The sequence below is a fragment of the Triticum urartu genome, chromosome 7 (assembly GCF_003073215.2).
Source record: "Triticum urartu cultivar G1812 chromosome 7, Tu2.1, whole genome shotgun sequence".
Taxonomy (NCBI): domain Eukaryota; kingdom Viridiplantae; phylum Streptophyta; class Magnoliopsida; order Poales; family Poaceae; genus Triticum; species Triticum urartu.
The window spans coordinates 121432910-121447816 of record NC_053028.1 but is presented as its reverse complement, the minus strand read 5'-3'; the positions used below and the strand labels follow the sequence as shown (position 1 = coordinate 121447816).

Genomic DNA, 14907 nt, shown 5'->3' with positions numbered 1-14907 from the left:
AACCTGTGTCCCGTAGTACAACTCTTCATATTTGTACGTAAAAATGTTTTGTCCAGGATACGAGGAAATTAGAAATTCATTGCTTCACTCAAAGAAATTAAAGACAGATCACCTGATTATTCATGATTCAGAAGATCTGCTAATATAGTACTCCCTCCTTACTGATCTAAACGCTCTTACATTTCTTTATAGAGGGAGTACCATGCAATAACAGACCATAACAATGCACAGGCTGCAAAATTCCCAGCCCAATACACATGCATAATTGATGATTGAGAAAAGACCAAACAGGAACACGCTGAGCCAACCAAACACATGCGCTCTTGCAAGAACCTAGCTCAATGTTTAGCTCGCAATCTACATGATACCATAGCAGTTCACACGGGCTACTGATTTCACATGGGAGCAAAGAAAAGCAGTTCACAAGGAATACTGATTTCACAAGGGAGAAAAGAAAAGCTAACAAAAACTTGTTAAACCTTAAATAGATCAGACAGAGCTGCACTAGAAAACAGAGGTGGTTCCTGTTAAAAGGAGCCAATTGTTGTTACATTAAAGGCTCTTGTGACCCCCCTAATTACAGATAATTAAGAAACCATCTTTAAAAGTTGGGCTGTCTCCAATTCATATGACCAAGCTGCTGTTGTTGATATGCCCCCACTTGGGGACCTGGTGCAGCTACACCAACTCCAACATTGGGACCAATGGCAGATGGGACCTGTTGATGCACCATGGGATGTGGACTTACAATTGAGGGAGGCTGCTGCGGATGGTACATGCCAGGGAATTGTGCATGAGAGGATTGAGCTGTAGCACTGAAAGATGCATTCCCAGGATTTGGCATATAGGCACCAGGTGTTGCTTGACCTGATAAGTTGTAATATGGGGGGCACTGCAAAGTTGGGATCTCTCTATTCTGAATCCAGATATCAGATGTCTCTACCTGTAAAAGATACCAAAATTATCAAATCAAGGAGGCCCCGTACGGAAATTTTGAGAGTAAACTCCCTGAATACAGGTAGAATGTTGTAACAAGCAGAAAATAAGTTTAATCCATATAAATTTCAGACTTGACATCCACGATTTGTACCTGTGGGGTTGGCGCATAAATGTTGTTATCCTTGTACTTCATCCTATTGACATCGTCAACACCAACTCCAGCTCCAATAACACCAGGAGAACTAATTGTATAACCAGCTGGATGAGTGTAATTTCCATAACCAGAAGGGTTACCAGCTGGGACTGGTTTATATTGTGAAACTCCATACTTCACTTGGCCTGCAGTTAAATGTGAACCCCCACCGGCCATCTGAAGATAATTATTTCCATTTGCCGGATAAGGGACATTTGCTGAATAGTTTGGCATGGCCATGGGTGGGACATAAACTGGAGAATAGAGAGGATGTCGATATGGCATGAAATTCGGATAATGCTGCACGTGCATTGGAGGGTACATCTGCGCTGCTTGTTGTTGCTGGGACATATGTTGCTGTTGTGTAGACATTGCAATAGGGCTGCTGCTCGCAAGCTGTGAACTTAGGGCCTGCAAAAGCACAACAGATGAAAGATACCATGAGATGATGGTACTTGCGATCAAGACATAATTTGCCACAGGTTAGTGAAGTTGAAGAAATTTCATTTCAGGAAAAAGTAAAGGTGGCAAAATCTCAAGCTCGCAATCTTGTTTGTCCGCCCAGGACAAAATTAAGTACTAAACCAAGCTAAGCTTCTCACTCCTATCTCAAGTCAAGTATACAAGAGTTTTGCTTTGATAAGTCTGAATGAAGGCAGTAGAAAGCAAAGGGCACAAAAGCCCACACATAACCCTAAGGTGCGAGAAAAACTCCGCCACATGACAAACAGTAGGCAACAATATAGAAGAACAACACGCTCATGTAAGAACCTTGGTTGCTTGGCTTGCTTGGCCCATGATAGGGGAGAAAAATCAGCGGGTTAGTTATATTTTCTTCCCATCCCTGAAGCACAGCCACCAAACCATACTCCCTCCCCGTTCACAAATTTAAGATGTTCTAACTTTTTTCTGAATCAGATGTATATGCACGTTTTAGTGTGTTTGTTCACTCATGTCAGTCCGTACGTAGTCCATACTGAAATATCCAAAACATCTCATATTTGTGAATGGAGGGAGTACCTAACAAGAACACGAGGGAGAAACAAGGGTGAGGCGGTTGGCTATCCCGCCCCCAATGTTCCAGATCTGCTGGTGCTACTTCGCTCTTCCTGCAGCATGAGGCGCCTTTACCTTGCTGGGCCTCATCTTTGCACCTAGGCCTTTTGAGCTTTTATAAGCCCATATGTGAGTGTTTTTGCAACTCGGCGCCTAAGTGAGAGCTTTTTGAGCCTTTGACAGTGCTGGTCCTAACACAGTACGCCAAACTACAGGATGCTGGCTCAAGTAGTTAACTCAGTCTAGCTTTACAGTCTAAAGAACTATCCGAGATTATTAGATGAGAGAGCAGATCAGAGTGGAATTGTTAATATGGATTTATTTAGCCAGCCCAGCCCTAATCAGCACGATGGTAAGTCAAAACTTCACGGGGGAGAAATAGGAGTCGAACTGCTAGGTTCCCTCTGCTGGAGCCTGCACCCAGCCTTGGATATAACAAGTAATGGTCCTTGAAAGCTAGTGCAGTAAAAGGTACGTTGGAAAATCTCAGTTAGTTAACCCCAATTGATAGCAAGGTGAGTCTCTACCTCAGATGCAGAAGGGAGAACTTGTGAATGAACACTGGGTTCTGGCATTCTGAATACTTGCACAGCATTATCTGCTCCTGGATTCACCGAAGTATACCCCTGCTTACAGAGAGGGAGGGGGTGTCAGTATATAGTAGGTATGGCATTTGTTTCATATTTTATCCACACGGGAGACCCAAGATAAACTTCAATGGAACATCTACCTGAGAAGATGAAGCCAACACTTGTTGGTGCACATTAGGCTCAACCAGCCCGTATAACTGTGCCTCATTATTGGGATGCATATTAGGATCCTCATGACCATATGCCTGGAAAAAAATGACACAATTATCATTTTAATTCAACGACTTGTCTTAATAATGCAGCAAAATTTCCTGTCTAATAAATAACCTCAGAAAACAAATGGCAGATGAAAAGTAAGTTCAATCATCTCAGCATCAGTGAACCAAAAATCATCTCAGAAAACAAAGGACACTTCACAATTGACTTACAGAAAAGGCAGTCAAACCAGAGGTGCTTTGAATATTATGGTCATCTGCTGCACCAAGTGGAGTATCACTCTGAACTAAGCCCAGTCCGTCATCATCCTCAACTTCTTGACCATTCATCTGTTCACTATCCTCAGATGGTTGTAAAGAACTCTCTGCCGCCGATGTGGATATAGTAGTGAGTTGTGATCCAACTTGCTCATCCACTTCGTCATGTTCAGTATCAAACTCATCCTCTTGGACAACCAGTTGAACATGTTCTTGTACACTACACACACAAGAAGCATAATCGGAATCAGCCTACAATTATCAATTCCAAAAGAACTAGAGCATTACTATCATTACCGTGCAAAAAGTTACAAAACCATCCTGAGGTGAGATCATCTAAGAATATGAAGCCCTAAATTTATTAGGTCTATCAGAAGAAGCTGGCTCTATCAGCTATATAGGCTTCCTACCACTACGCTATTACTTTTTAATGAAAATTCAATAATCAAGTGCTTTTCAGGGGACACATAGACGGTAATTATTTGTAAGTAAAATTTCATTCATATTGTCAAGTATCATCAATTCTTATAATTGGCAAAGGTTCACCTAACTGTTCTGGTTGTTCCGGTTCTGGAGAAGCTGAAGTCGGTAATTGGTCTGAATCAAACCCAGGAGAGAAACTGCCGAATCTTATTCTTGTCTGCTCATGCTCAGGCGAATCAAACCCAGGAGTGAAACTGCCGAATCTTAATCTTGTCTGCTCATACTCTGGCACACGGAGATGCTCTGGGATAATCACATGCTCCATCTCATGCACGTTAGCATGAGAACTTTTGTCACACGAGCTGTTCACATCCAGCACATTAGCATTTTCAGCTTTGCTATCTAAAGGAGATGTTGCATTTGTCCCACTGTTATCAGCGTCGTTGGTGCAAGACTTATTTGTCGATTTTGGCTTCCATTCCTTAGCTGGTTGTATGACTGCAGAAAGAAAGAAAACAAAAGGAGTAAAGCATACCTTAGCATTTCATTTTTAAGCTTGTAAACCTAAAGAACATTTGTGACAAAAAGACAAATAAAGAAAAATACCACATAGCTTCCTTAAAAAAATACAGATAAGAGAACTAGTGATTCCAAAGTAAAGCCTAGATATGAGGTACACCACAAACTTTTACTCCCTCTGTAAACTAAGATAAGAGCGTTTAGATAACTAAAGTAGTGATCTAAACGCTCTTATATTAGTTTACGGAGGGAGTACTATTTATTCGCGTAAATTTGCACAAATTTTAATTTTTACTGGTTATTGAGCTTATAAACATAACTTGTTGGTGAAAAGAGAAAAGTACACTCCATTCCTTACAAATGCTGTTTCTGACTTGCTAAGGAAGCAAACAAGATGATGACCCTAACCGTGTTAAGTTTATCTGAGTTACTTTGTTAATGTGTTTTCTCTCCTAACCAGCACATCTCAGTGCTAGACTCATAGAGCAAGAGAAAGAAGCTCCTATGATGGAGAGCAAAGCATAAAAGAAGAAATGCTTTTATCTCTAACATGTAAACGCCATCATTCTTAAAAGAATAAAACTTGTTCTATATTACGCCATTCAGAAAACAACAGAGCACAAAATTTCAGACATGAGATTGCCAACCAAATGTACAACATTATGTCACCAAGAATATTACCTTTTTGGTTGCTAGCAGGACCCTGGTGATACCTGCTGTGGTTTTGGTTACCAAAAGGTCTACCAACAGATCTGCCACGAGTTACTGTGTCTACTGCAGGTCTATGATTGGGTTGAGTGTTTCTAGGCATAAATGACGGGCGGCGAACAGAAGGCCCAGCTGAGGCAAAATTCCCCCTTTGAATATTTGCATGATAAGAATCATTTGGTCCATGAAACTGTGAACCTGGACGACCAGAATACTGCCTCGGAGCATTAGCCACTCCAGCTTCACGTCGATTTGCTCGGACAAATCCTCCAGCCGCTTTGTAATTGGATGAAGCATGATGTAGATCAGAATTAGGATACTGGTGTTCATTCTGAGAATTCTTCAGATATGGCCTTGCATGCCTCTGAGCAGTACCCTGAGCATCCCTCTTCATCTGATGCATGTCAGAGTTGTAGCTACTCTTTGCACTTTGATGCATGATCTGACCTTCCGAGGTTGTAGGTGGAGGGCGATTTTGATCAGATTGAACTACAACTCCACTAGAGAGAGAAATTCCAGTAAGCAAAGTAGTAGTTTACTTGTAAGAATCAAGCATGAAAAATAGCTAACTGTGTTTCGGTTCAGTCTCTAAGTAAATTAATGGTACATTAATTGATGTACACACAAATAACAAAAGAAAAAAACTTCGAAAAAACAACTGCAGTATTCATAACATAAACATACAAGTGTGAAGATATAAAGACTTGGCAGCAACTGGTGAAAAATTAGTACAGTGCACTAATGAATATATGAGTTTGCTGTGGTATGAATGCTGAAAACCATAATGTAGACACGCAGAAATGCCCACGGAGAGACTGGTCTGTGCTCATGTCTCCAAGCACCGATATATGCTATTGTAATACTGGAAATAAGAGTGATTTCAAAAGAAATATAAAACAATTATACCTCCTATCAGACGCTTGCATATATGTTGAAACTTTGTGTTGCTCTGCTCCATTTTCCACCGCACCGTGTCTATTATCCCTCACTACCCGAAATTCTCGACTTGGTCCTGCATCGAGCCATGTGTCACCAATTATGGAAAACCTAGTGTATAGAACAAATGCATCATACCAACTAAAATACCACAAGTATAAATGAACCGGAATATATATATAATATATATATATGAAATTTGGTGTCCATTCAATGATAATGGTATTTCTAATGTTGAAGATAGGAAATAAATGCAATAGAAGCCTTCGCAGCAATCAGAAAAATACAATACTTTCAAATGAACCAAATGGGGCCTCAAAAGAAGGGTTGCGGAAAAAAATAGAGTTCAATAAAAAAATTATGGATTTTGTTATGACACCATTATCAAACTAAACAAAGATTGTACAAGTACCAAATGACTGAAATGCAAGGTACACCCAGAAGAAAACTCAGATAAGTACTACAGCAGTCAATATAACTCCATCGGTACACAAGGAGACAGCAGAGAGCAATCTTGAGAGTGCAAATGTCACTTGCGGTGACAGAAAGATGCAGTAAAGTAACAAAATCCCAATTCGGGAACAACTATGCAAGAGCAGTTTCCCTTTTACACCGGAAAAAGGATTGGAAAAATTTGTCCGCAGTAAATTAAACACATCTCTTATTTACGCATGTTATGAAGAAACATATAAATGATGAGGTTCAACTATGGTACCATATGTCTGACCATGATTGTGTGCTCTTCTTTGATCGATCTCAACCCTTTGAGTGTGTGGCTTTGTCCGTTGAGTGCCGTGCTCACCTTGTGCTGTGGTCTCAGCAAGGTTCTTCTGACCAACACTCTGAAAAATCAACAAAGATGCTTCAGCAAAAGAAAAATATCTGTAGTAATGCATGTATTTTAAACATAAACAATGAGTTCCCAAAAAACATTGGATAAAGCAGAATGCAACAAAAATTCTAAAGTAGCGGTCAATGTTTACGTGTGGTCAAAAGAACAAAGATAGGCTATCAAGTAGCGACCCAAAATTTTAAGTGTTAAGGCTACAAAAATAGAAGAATGATTCAAAGGGCAAAGATATAGGCCTAAAGAATGCATGATGTTAATGAAGTACTCCATAGGTTTTTCAAGTTTCAACCATCAGACACAAAGCTTCAAGAAGGGAAAAGAGAAGCAGGGCAACAGCAACAGCTACGAGTCATATACGTATGGAACTATGGACAGGCCCTTAATGTTTCTCCTCTTATGCTTCGGCCTAGAGCCCGAGAGTCTCACAACGCAGCTTCTATTTTTGTTGGCACCTTAGGCAATTACACTACATTGGCGAACTTAACCCCTCATGTGGAGCATTAGCCTTTCACTTAATTGGCGAATTTAGGTGTAAACATATTAAGGCGTAGAAACCATAAACATCAGATTCAAATGTTACAAATAAGGCAAAATATACCTCTCTTTTCTTGTCCCTTTTCCGTTTCACTTCATGAAATGGATCTGCAAGTCCAAATATTAGAAGAGTAACTACCACAAATAGAATAGGTTCCATAAAGTAACATGACATGTATATAAATCGACTATAAGTATATAAGTAGATGACACGTCAGTAATAGCCCCGTTACTTAAATGTACCTAAAAAATAATAACCAGGTACGTGCACCAAGATATGCAATTTACTATGGTTGTTGGCTTACAAATATATCGGATTCAAGGAAAAGCCAACTAGTAGCTGGCAATTTACTATGGTTGCTGGCTTACAGACATGTCTACTACTATTACTATCAAGCAAACAAGCCAACAGACATCACTAGGTGCTACCATTAGCCTTGTTTTGGGATCACGTATCATAAAATTACATACTCCCCTCATTCACAAATATAAGATGTTTTGGATACTTCAATATGGACTACAAACGGACAGAAATGAGTGAACAAACACACTAGAACGTGTCTCTATACATCTTATTCACAAAAAAGTTAGAACATCTTATACTCGTTTCAGTTAACTTATCCTCGTTTCAGTTGTACATCTAAAAGATTAACTGGTTGATTTACCAAAGTCACCAGGAAGCACAAATCTCTCGTCACTGCTCCAATCGGGTAAACAAGTCCACACAACCCCGCCGATATACACCTAGGAAACTCAAACAAGCCAGCTGAACAGACGTGAAGTCACGGGCGGCAGCACTGAAACCGCGACAGATCGAACGAGCTCCAAAACCCTAGCCGGCGAATCCCAATCCCCCGCGCCCCGCAGACAAACCTAGCAGCGGCGGGACCTACCCAATGCGGTGCGAGCGCACGGACGCCCCAAACCCGAGCCCCCAGCGCGGGGGGCGAGATCGAGACGCGCAGATCGGAGAGGGGGGGAGGGGGGGCGGACCTTGGTTGAGGAGCCTCTGCGCCGTCTCGTTGGGGTCCATGTTGGACTCGCGGAGGGCGTCGTAGATGTCGTCCTCGGAGTGGCCGCCGACGACCTCCTTGATGGACTTGATGGTGGAGTCGATCGCCGGGTTGGGCGCGCGCGCCGCCTTGCTGTCGGAGGAGGCGCGGGGCCCGCCGACGCCGCCGCCGACGCCGCCTGCCATGCCCGCCGGGGGAGGGGGAGGGGGTGGATCGCCGAACGCTACGCCGGGGGCGCTGGGGGTGGTGCCTTGGATCGCCGCCGGAATCGCATCAAACGACGCGCAGCCCTGGGTTTGGGTCTGGGTTTTGGTCGGGGCGGGGGTGGGGGTGGGGGGTGGTTGGGGGCCGGCTGGGCTGGCGAACGCGATATATTTGCCGAATATAAAAAAATGGAATGGGAGGAAACAAAAGGCGTTGGGGGTCTGCGCGAGGGGTGGGCTCCGCGCACGAGTTTTACGGCGGTGGCGGCGACCGGCGGGCGGGCGCATGGACCGATGACGTACAGTGTCTACTGTCTACTCCGCCCCTACGCGTGAATGAAAAGGCAAAATTTCAAACTAGCCTGACACATGGCTAAATTTTGAAATAGTTCTACGGTGATGGTATCTGGCAAACGCAGCGAACGCCCCGACAGCCTGTTTGGTTCGGTGGAACTGGAGAGAGGGAATGGGAGTTCGAGGCATAGAGAGTTTTATTCCTTCGTTTGTTTAGGTGGAATGGAAATTCAACAGGGGAGTGGAAGAGGAATTCATGTGTAGAAGTGCCATACATCTATTACCTAAGGGAGGGCTGATAATTAAGATGGGAAAAGGGAATTAGAGTTAAACTCCCATTCCCCTTCCGTTAGTTTGCCAAATAGGCTGTGAGAGCCAGCAAGCACGGACATTGGAGGCGCATCGTCTACCGAGCCGCTTTAGACGATGAACCCGAGCCGCCTGGATCGACCATGCTAACCAGAGCCATCCCCTCGTCACAACAGAAGGCGAGGCCCCGGCGCCACCTTCGGTCAGACGAGCTTTGCTCGCCGGCTTTCTCCGGCGGTGGCAAGGAGAACAGAGGATGAGGAGGTGGATAGGGGCACGATGGCTAGGGTTTTCACCCACGTGCCGCCCCTTGAGGATGACGCAACACATTTTTCTTTCACGGTTTATTTTATTTTCCGGCTACTCCAAATTTGCTCGACGATTCATTCTATTTCTCTCCCGTTCGCCGTCTATTATATTCATCTACTATGTTTTTGATAAATACGTTTTTTATTGACTAAAGAATACCGCACCGAAGCGATAAAAATACAACGAGTTCAGACCTACCAAGATACACACAATCCATACAACAAATATCAAAGTCTCAGAAAGGAAATACCTCCTAGTAAGGGCGTCTTCAAAGTGGACCCGCAAATCACCCGCATACGTCGGGAGTGCGATGTCCAGACCACGAAAGTCATCCAACGCGGGACTGTATCGACCCGCAGGGTAGTCCGGACGCAATTTCTCCCACAAACCGAAGAAAAAAGTGGAGGAGCTTTGCGAGAGTCCGGACACGCGAAACATAGGAATCTGACACCCTCGGGCCCCCAAAAACCCTCCCCGGACCCCGCGACTCCAAACTCCTCATTTTCGCCGCTGCTTCACCACCCTGGCCACCACGCCACACCCCTGCCGAAACTCTACGTCTCCGGCACCTCCAACGCTCTAGCAGGGTTCCACCCCCGCTTCTCCTCCATCTCCATTCAACTCCTGTCCTCCGACCGCCTCGCCAGGTACCATCTGCTACTGGTATTCTCACCATGCCCGACAACTGTCGATGAATCGCTGGCAACTATTCTCACCATGTCGGCAACTGTTTGATGAATCGTCGAAGCTAAAAACAGTTATCCCTTCTTCTTTCTAGCAATAGATTCCGATTTGGACTACATATACGAGCAGTGTGTTGAGTCGTTCGATGGCTTGTCGGATGAGGAGTACTCCGATGAGACGCGATGATGCAGGCAGCCCTTGAAGACGTAGAGTGTGTGGAGGAGAATGCTCTCAGTTTCAAAGGCTCAATCAAGGATCATCGAGTGCTCAATTGCAACAGGGCGTGCGACCATTTGACACTAATGGTTGTCTACTTTGCCCACTATGCACTGTTCGCTGACCATTTTCACCGGCGTTTTCGGATGCGTGAGGCTGTCTTCGATCGTTTGTGCCATGGTGTCCGGTCCTACGATGCCTACTTGATCCTGAAGAAGGACGCCATGGGAATGATTGGCTTCTTTGGTTACCATAAGTGCACGGCTGCACTCCGGATGCTTGCATATCGGACGACACTGATTCGTGGGACGAGTACCTACGGATGTCTGAGAGCACATGCAGAGATGCCATGGTCAGATTTGCAACTGTCGTGGTCGAGGTGTTCGGACCTCAGTACCTGAGCGAACCAACTGTGGCAGACATAGAGAGGCTCTTGGCAATCTCATAAGCAAAATGGTGGACATGTTTGCTTGGATCTCTTGATTGTGTGCAATGGAGATGGAATAACTGTTCGAAGGATTTACAAGGGCAATATCAGGATCATGTTAAGAAGTCAATCATCATTCTTGAAACAATTGCATCACAGGATCTTGGATTTGGCACGCTTTCTTCGGCATCAATGTGATGCAGCTATCACCGTTGTTTGCGGGAGTGACTGAAGGAAAAATCTTCTCCTTGCCACTATACTGTCAATGGTATGAGTACAACATGGGCTACTATCTGGTTGACGGTATCTATCCTCCATGGGCTACCTTTGTCAGCACCATCTCAAACCCAATTGGCCAGAAAAAAGGCTTACTTTGCCCAAAGACAAGAAGCGGTTAGAAAGGATGTCGAGAGGGCATTTGGAGTTTTGTATGCCTGTTTTGCAGTTGTTCATCAACCTGCTAAACAATGGGATCAGAAAACCTTGCTGGAGGTGATGACATGTTGTGTGATAATGCACAACATGATCGTCGAGGATGAGGGTGACAATGCTACCGCAACTATGGAATTTGAGAACATGGATGATCTTATCCAACTTCCGGACCAGAATCCGAAAATATTTAAAGAGTTTATTCAAATGCATAAACAAATTCGGCATCAACCAACTCATGAGCAGCTCAAGGAAGATCCGATTAAGCATCAGTGGGCGATCAAAAGGGACAATAATGTTGGGATGTAATATTTAAACTCTTAAAAATTTGAACTAGTTGTGCATGCGGCTATTTGAACATCTGTACCCTTATGTGTGACTATTTGATCATGCTTACTTGAATTTTTTTTAGAAGGACCAGATGTATATGGTTAGCGTTGGATGTCGTCATCTCGCATCCGTGTCCGCAGACTGGTTCCCCCTTGTCTGTGGACGGATGCGGAAAATTTGCGGATTGCCACTGAAGATGCCCTAACCGGATATTAACAGAATCCGGACTACTCAAATACACATGTCTTTCTCTCTGCGAGGAAACATCCGGAGGTAATCCACATCTAGTTTACTGTGATAAGAAAACAAACACAAATGATAAGTGTCACATATGTGACACGAAGCACTCCGACTCCAACGTTTCTTACAACTAAAATTGCCATTCAAAAAGAAAAACAAACAAAAAAACTGAAACTTGCCATTTGAAAGAAGTTCACCTCGTGTCACTAAACTTGCCATCATAAACATTTTGGAGTTCCCATGTGTTCGTACCACACTGTCTCTGGCCCTGACAAGTGATAAGTGCCACACACATGCAGTATCGGTACATATCGTATATGGCATCCCGAATCTTTGCATGCCACTACTACACAGTTTTGCAAACCCCGTCCTCTGTTACTGAACCCAGCATGTGAACAACACATGCAGACGTGGCCTTCTTCAGCTCTCTGCCCTGCATTTCCATCTTCTCGAGCAACGCAGCTAGCTCGAACACTCCCTCTGGACATCGACCAGCCTGCACAGATCCCCTCTACCCTGCGTTTCCAAAGGGAGGCTCTCCCTGCAAAGATTTTCCCTCTGACGCCTGAGCCCGAACAGAACACAAACCCAAGCACAAATTCCACTACAAAAAGATATAATTGTGTACCTCACAGCTTCAATCAAAGACAGGTCGATCTCGCCGATGACGGTCGCGTCCTCGTGCCCTGCCGCCGCAAGAACCTCGCCAAACTAGTAGGACAAAAAAAAAGTGGATGCCAACATGGTTAGCTTCAACCCTTGGTTGGAGTCCAAATTATCACAATGGAGCAGTCAGCAGAACTCTGCTTCAGTGATGCGTGCGTAGTCTTACTGGTCCGATGAGGCTTGAGTTGCCCCAGGCCACGAAGTCCGACTGCGAGTTGGGGTCTCGCGCAGGTGAGCAGGTCGCCACGAACAACTGAAGCCAAGACAGATACACGAATTTCAGTACAGTGAGGAACAACTGCAGGTCACAGTTAGCAGTAGTAATGAATTGATTGTCACCTGATTGTCAACAGCCCTGAACGAGCGAAGTGAGCGGATGCATGGGGTAAAAAGGGGAGAATTAGCTAACTAACTGAACAAAGAACTGACGAGAAAAAAGTGATAGAACAGTTGGAGAAGACAGAAGAGTGATATAATGGAACCTGGACTTTTGCATAAGGTCCCAGAGGAGCTGCCCGGTGCTCATGTTGAATGCAGAAGGATAGCATATCAAGTGTGCACCTGCACGTTTGAGAAGAGACTGAATTTGTACTGCAACAGACATTCTAGAACTGAATTTGTATTGCATACCTCTTGATCGATACAGCATTGCCAGTTCTGGGAAGCGGATATCATGACAAATCCCAATACCAATCCGTCCAACGTCTGTAATAAGACTACAACGATTTGTTATGATCATGCAAATAGATGAGAAGAGAAAATTAATCTGCGCATAAACTTCAGTAAATGTGCCAACGATGGATGGGTAAAACTGTACTAGTAGAATTTCAGGGAACATCATATAAACACTGAAATATGAGGCTCCAGTGCATTCCACTGACAAGCTCGATGCAGCTGGTACTTGTTTTCAAGCCAAAATAGTCAGTCAATTTGATCCAGAATTTTCAGTACAAAAGTTGTGCACACCTGTGTCAACTACAGTGGGTTCTTGCCCAGCAGTGAAGGTATCGGATTCCCTGAAAGTGATGTCTCCGGGGATGTCAATTCCAAACAGATGCAGCTGGAATTTTTTTCCTAGAAGTTAGTCACTGCAAGTGACATGTCAAAAGTTTGATGCAGAAGACGGCATAAGCCCGGTCCTTTTACCTTCCTGTGCTTGGCCTTGATCTCCCCGTCAGGCCCGACCACGCAGCAGGTGTTGAACAGCTGCCCCGAAGCCATCTCGGGCACGGATCCGCCGACGATGGTGATCTTCCTGGCAGCGGCCACCTCCGACAGCATCGAGACCGACGGCGACCGACCGCCGTCGATGTCCTCGGCGTAGCTCCGCATGGTCTCCATCGCGTAGGGGCAGTTCCATATTTCCTGGAGCAGAACAACGTCGTCAGAGAAGCGAGCCTCGTGAGCTTCCGTCAATTCATGTCTGCTTTGAGGTGAATCTCAGTTCCGTGGCCAGTAAGTAACAGAGGAGGAGGAGGGGGGGACTTGCCGGCAGGACGACGAGCTTGGCGCCGGTGGCCGCGGCGGCGTCGATGCGGGCGCGCGCGCGGGCGATGTTGCCGTGCTTGTCCGCGGTGACCGGCAGCTGGCACAGCGCGATCTTGTACGGTGCTGCCTGTGGCATGGCAACAGAGCTGAAACGAGCAAGCGCTGCGCCCTGGAACAAGGAGACGGTGAATCGATACAGAGCAACCAGGAGTGAAGTTTTTCAGAAGAGTGCGCAAGATTGCTGGAGTGAAGTGGGAATGAGAAGTTGGAATGGAACGGTGAGAAGCTGGTTGGTGGATTTTTTTTTAGCATCATTACAGACACAAACGCTCATATACACGCGCATACATTCACCTCTATGAACGCACACCCGCAAGATGAAGTGTACCCTGTTGGTTGGCCTTGGCCTAGAGAGAGGAGGGGAGTGGGCGTGGCGAGATTGAAGACCCGATGCTGCGAGTGGAGAAGCCTTCGATTCAGCCGACTGATTTTAGCGCTCGCATCCGCCGCGCGCTACACCGTCGGATCGGCCGAGCACTGCGCCGTCTGATCAGCCGAGTGTAATACATATATACCGCGGCGCACAGAGCCGTGAGGTCTGTCTGGCTTGTCACGCGAGTGGTCCCCTATGCCTATGGGCAACACTAGCTGTTTGTTTTTACACGTTTTTTTAGACTAGCCACAATGAAAAGTAACATGCACTAGTAACATACACATATCCTTAGAGCATCTTCAATAGACGGTCAAATAACGCTGCTCCAACAGACGGTCCATATGCAAAAAGAAAATTAGACCACGACCTCCTCGTGATGTAAAATGCAACACCTCGCGATGCAAATATACATCACGAGATGCATCTGGTCCAAAACTAGCCGCCGCCCGCAAACGCCCAACCGCCACTTCTTTTCCGTTCCCCCCCCCCCCCCCCCCCCCCCCCCCCCCCCCCCCCCCCCCCCGCGGTCCGGTGCCGCCATGGCCGATGCCGACGACCCCGCCGCGTTCTCCGCTGCCGCCGCAGCCAGTGGGCTGACCCACGTGGTCGCCGCCGTTGCCATCTCGCCCGCATCTGCGGCCATGC

General features: G+C 45.5%; 2 protein-coding genes across 4 annotated transcripts; both read right to left on the bottom strand.

Moving 5' to 3' along the window:
* Window positions 1-453: 453 nt before the first annotated feature.
* LOC125519083 lies at window positions 454-8748 on the bottom strand. 3 transcript variants are annotated; one of them, XM_048683970.1, is made up of 11 exons: window positions 8215-8748; window positions 7286-7329; window positions 6553-6679; window positions 5808-5913; window positions 4875-5401; window positions 3803-4172; window positions 3207-3471; window positions 2919-3023; window positions 2716-2817; window positions 1091-1543; window positions 454-943 (listed from the first exon to the last, which is right to left on the bottom strand). In XM_048683970.1, exons 1-11 carry the CDS (start codon window positions 8723-8725, stop codon window positions 602-604), a joined length of 2952 nt encoding a protein of 983 aa, XP_048539927.1. In that variant the 5' UTR covers window positions 8726-8748; the 3' UTR covers window positions 454-601. The 3 variants fall into 3 exon arrangements, with proteins under 3 accessions (XP_048539927.1, XP_048539928.1, XP_048539929.1); XM_048683971.1 differs by having other exon boundaries at window positions 2716-2814; XM_048683972.1 differs by having other exon boundaries at window positions 6565-6679.
* Window positions 8749-11749: 3001 nt separating this feature from the next.
* Window positions 11750-14094, bottom strand: LOC125521496 (omega-amidase, chloroplastic). Its single transcript, XM_048686549.1, has 9 exons — window positions 13831-14094; window positions 13488-13706; window positions 13308-13401; window positions 12972-13046; window positions 12824-12902; window positions 12681-12696; window positions 12508-12594; window positions 12304-12386; window positions 11750-12216 (listed from the first exon to the last, which is right to left on the bottom strand). The coding sequence occupies exons 1-9, from the start codon at window positions 13963-13965 to the stop codon at window positions 12138-12140; spliced, it is 867 nt and encodes a 288-aa protein (XP_048542506.1). The 5' UTR covers window positions 13966-14094; the 3' UTR covers window positions 11750-12137.
* Window positions 14095-14907: the final 813 nt, after the last annotated feature.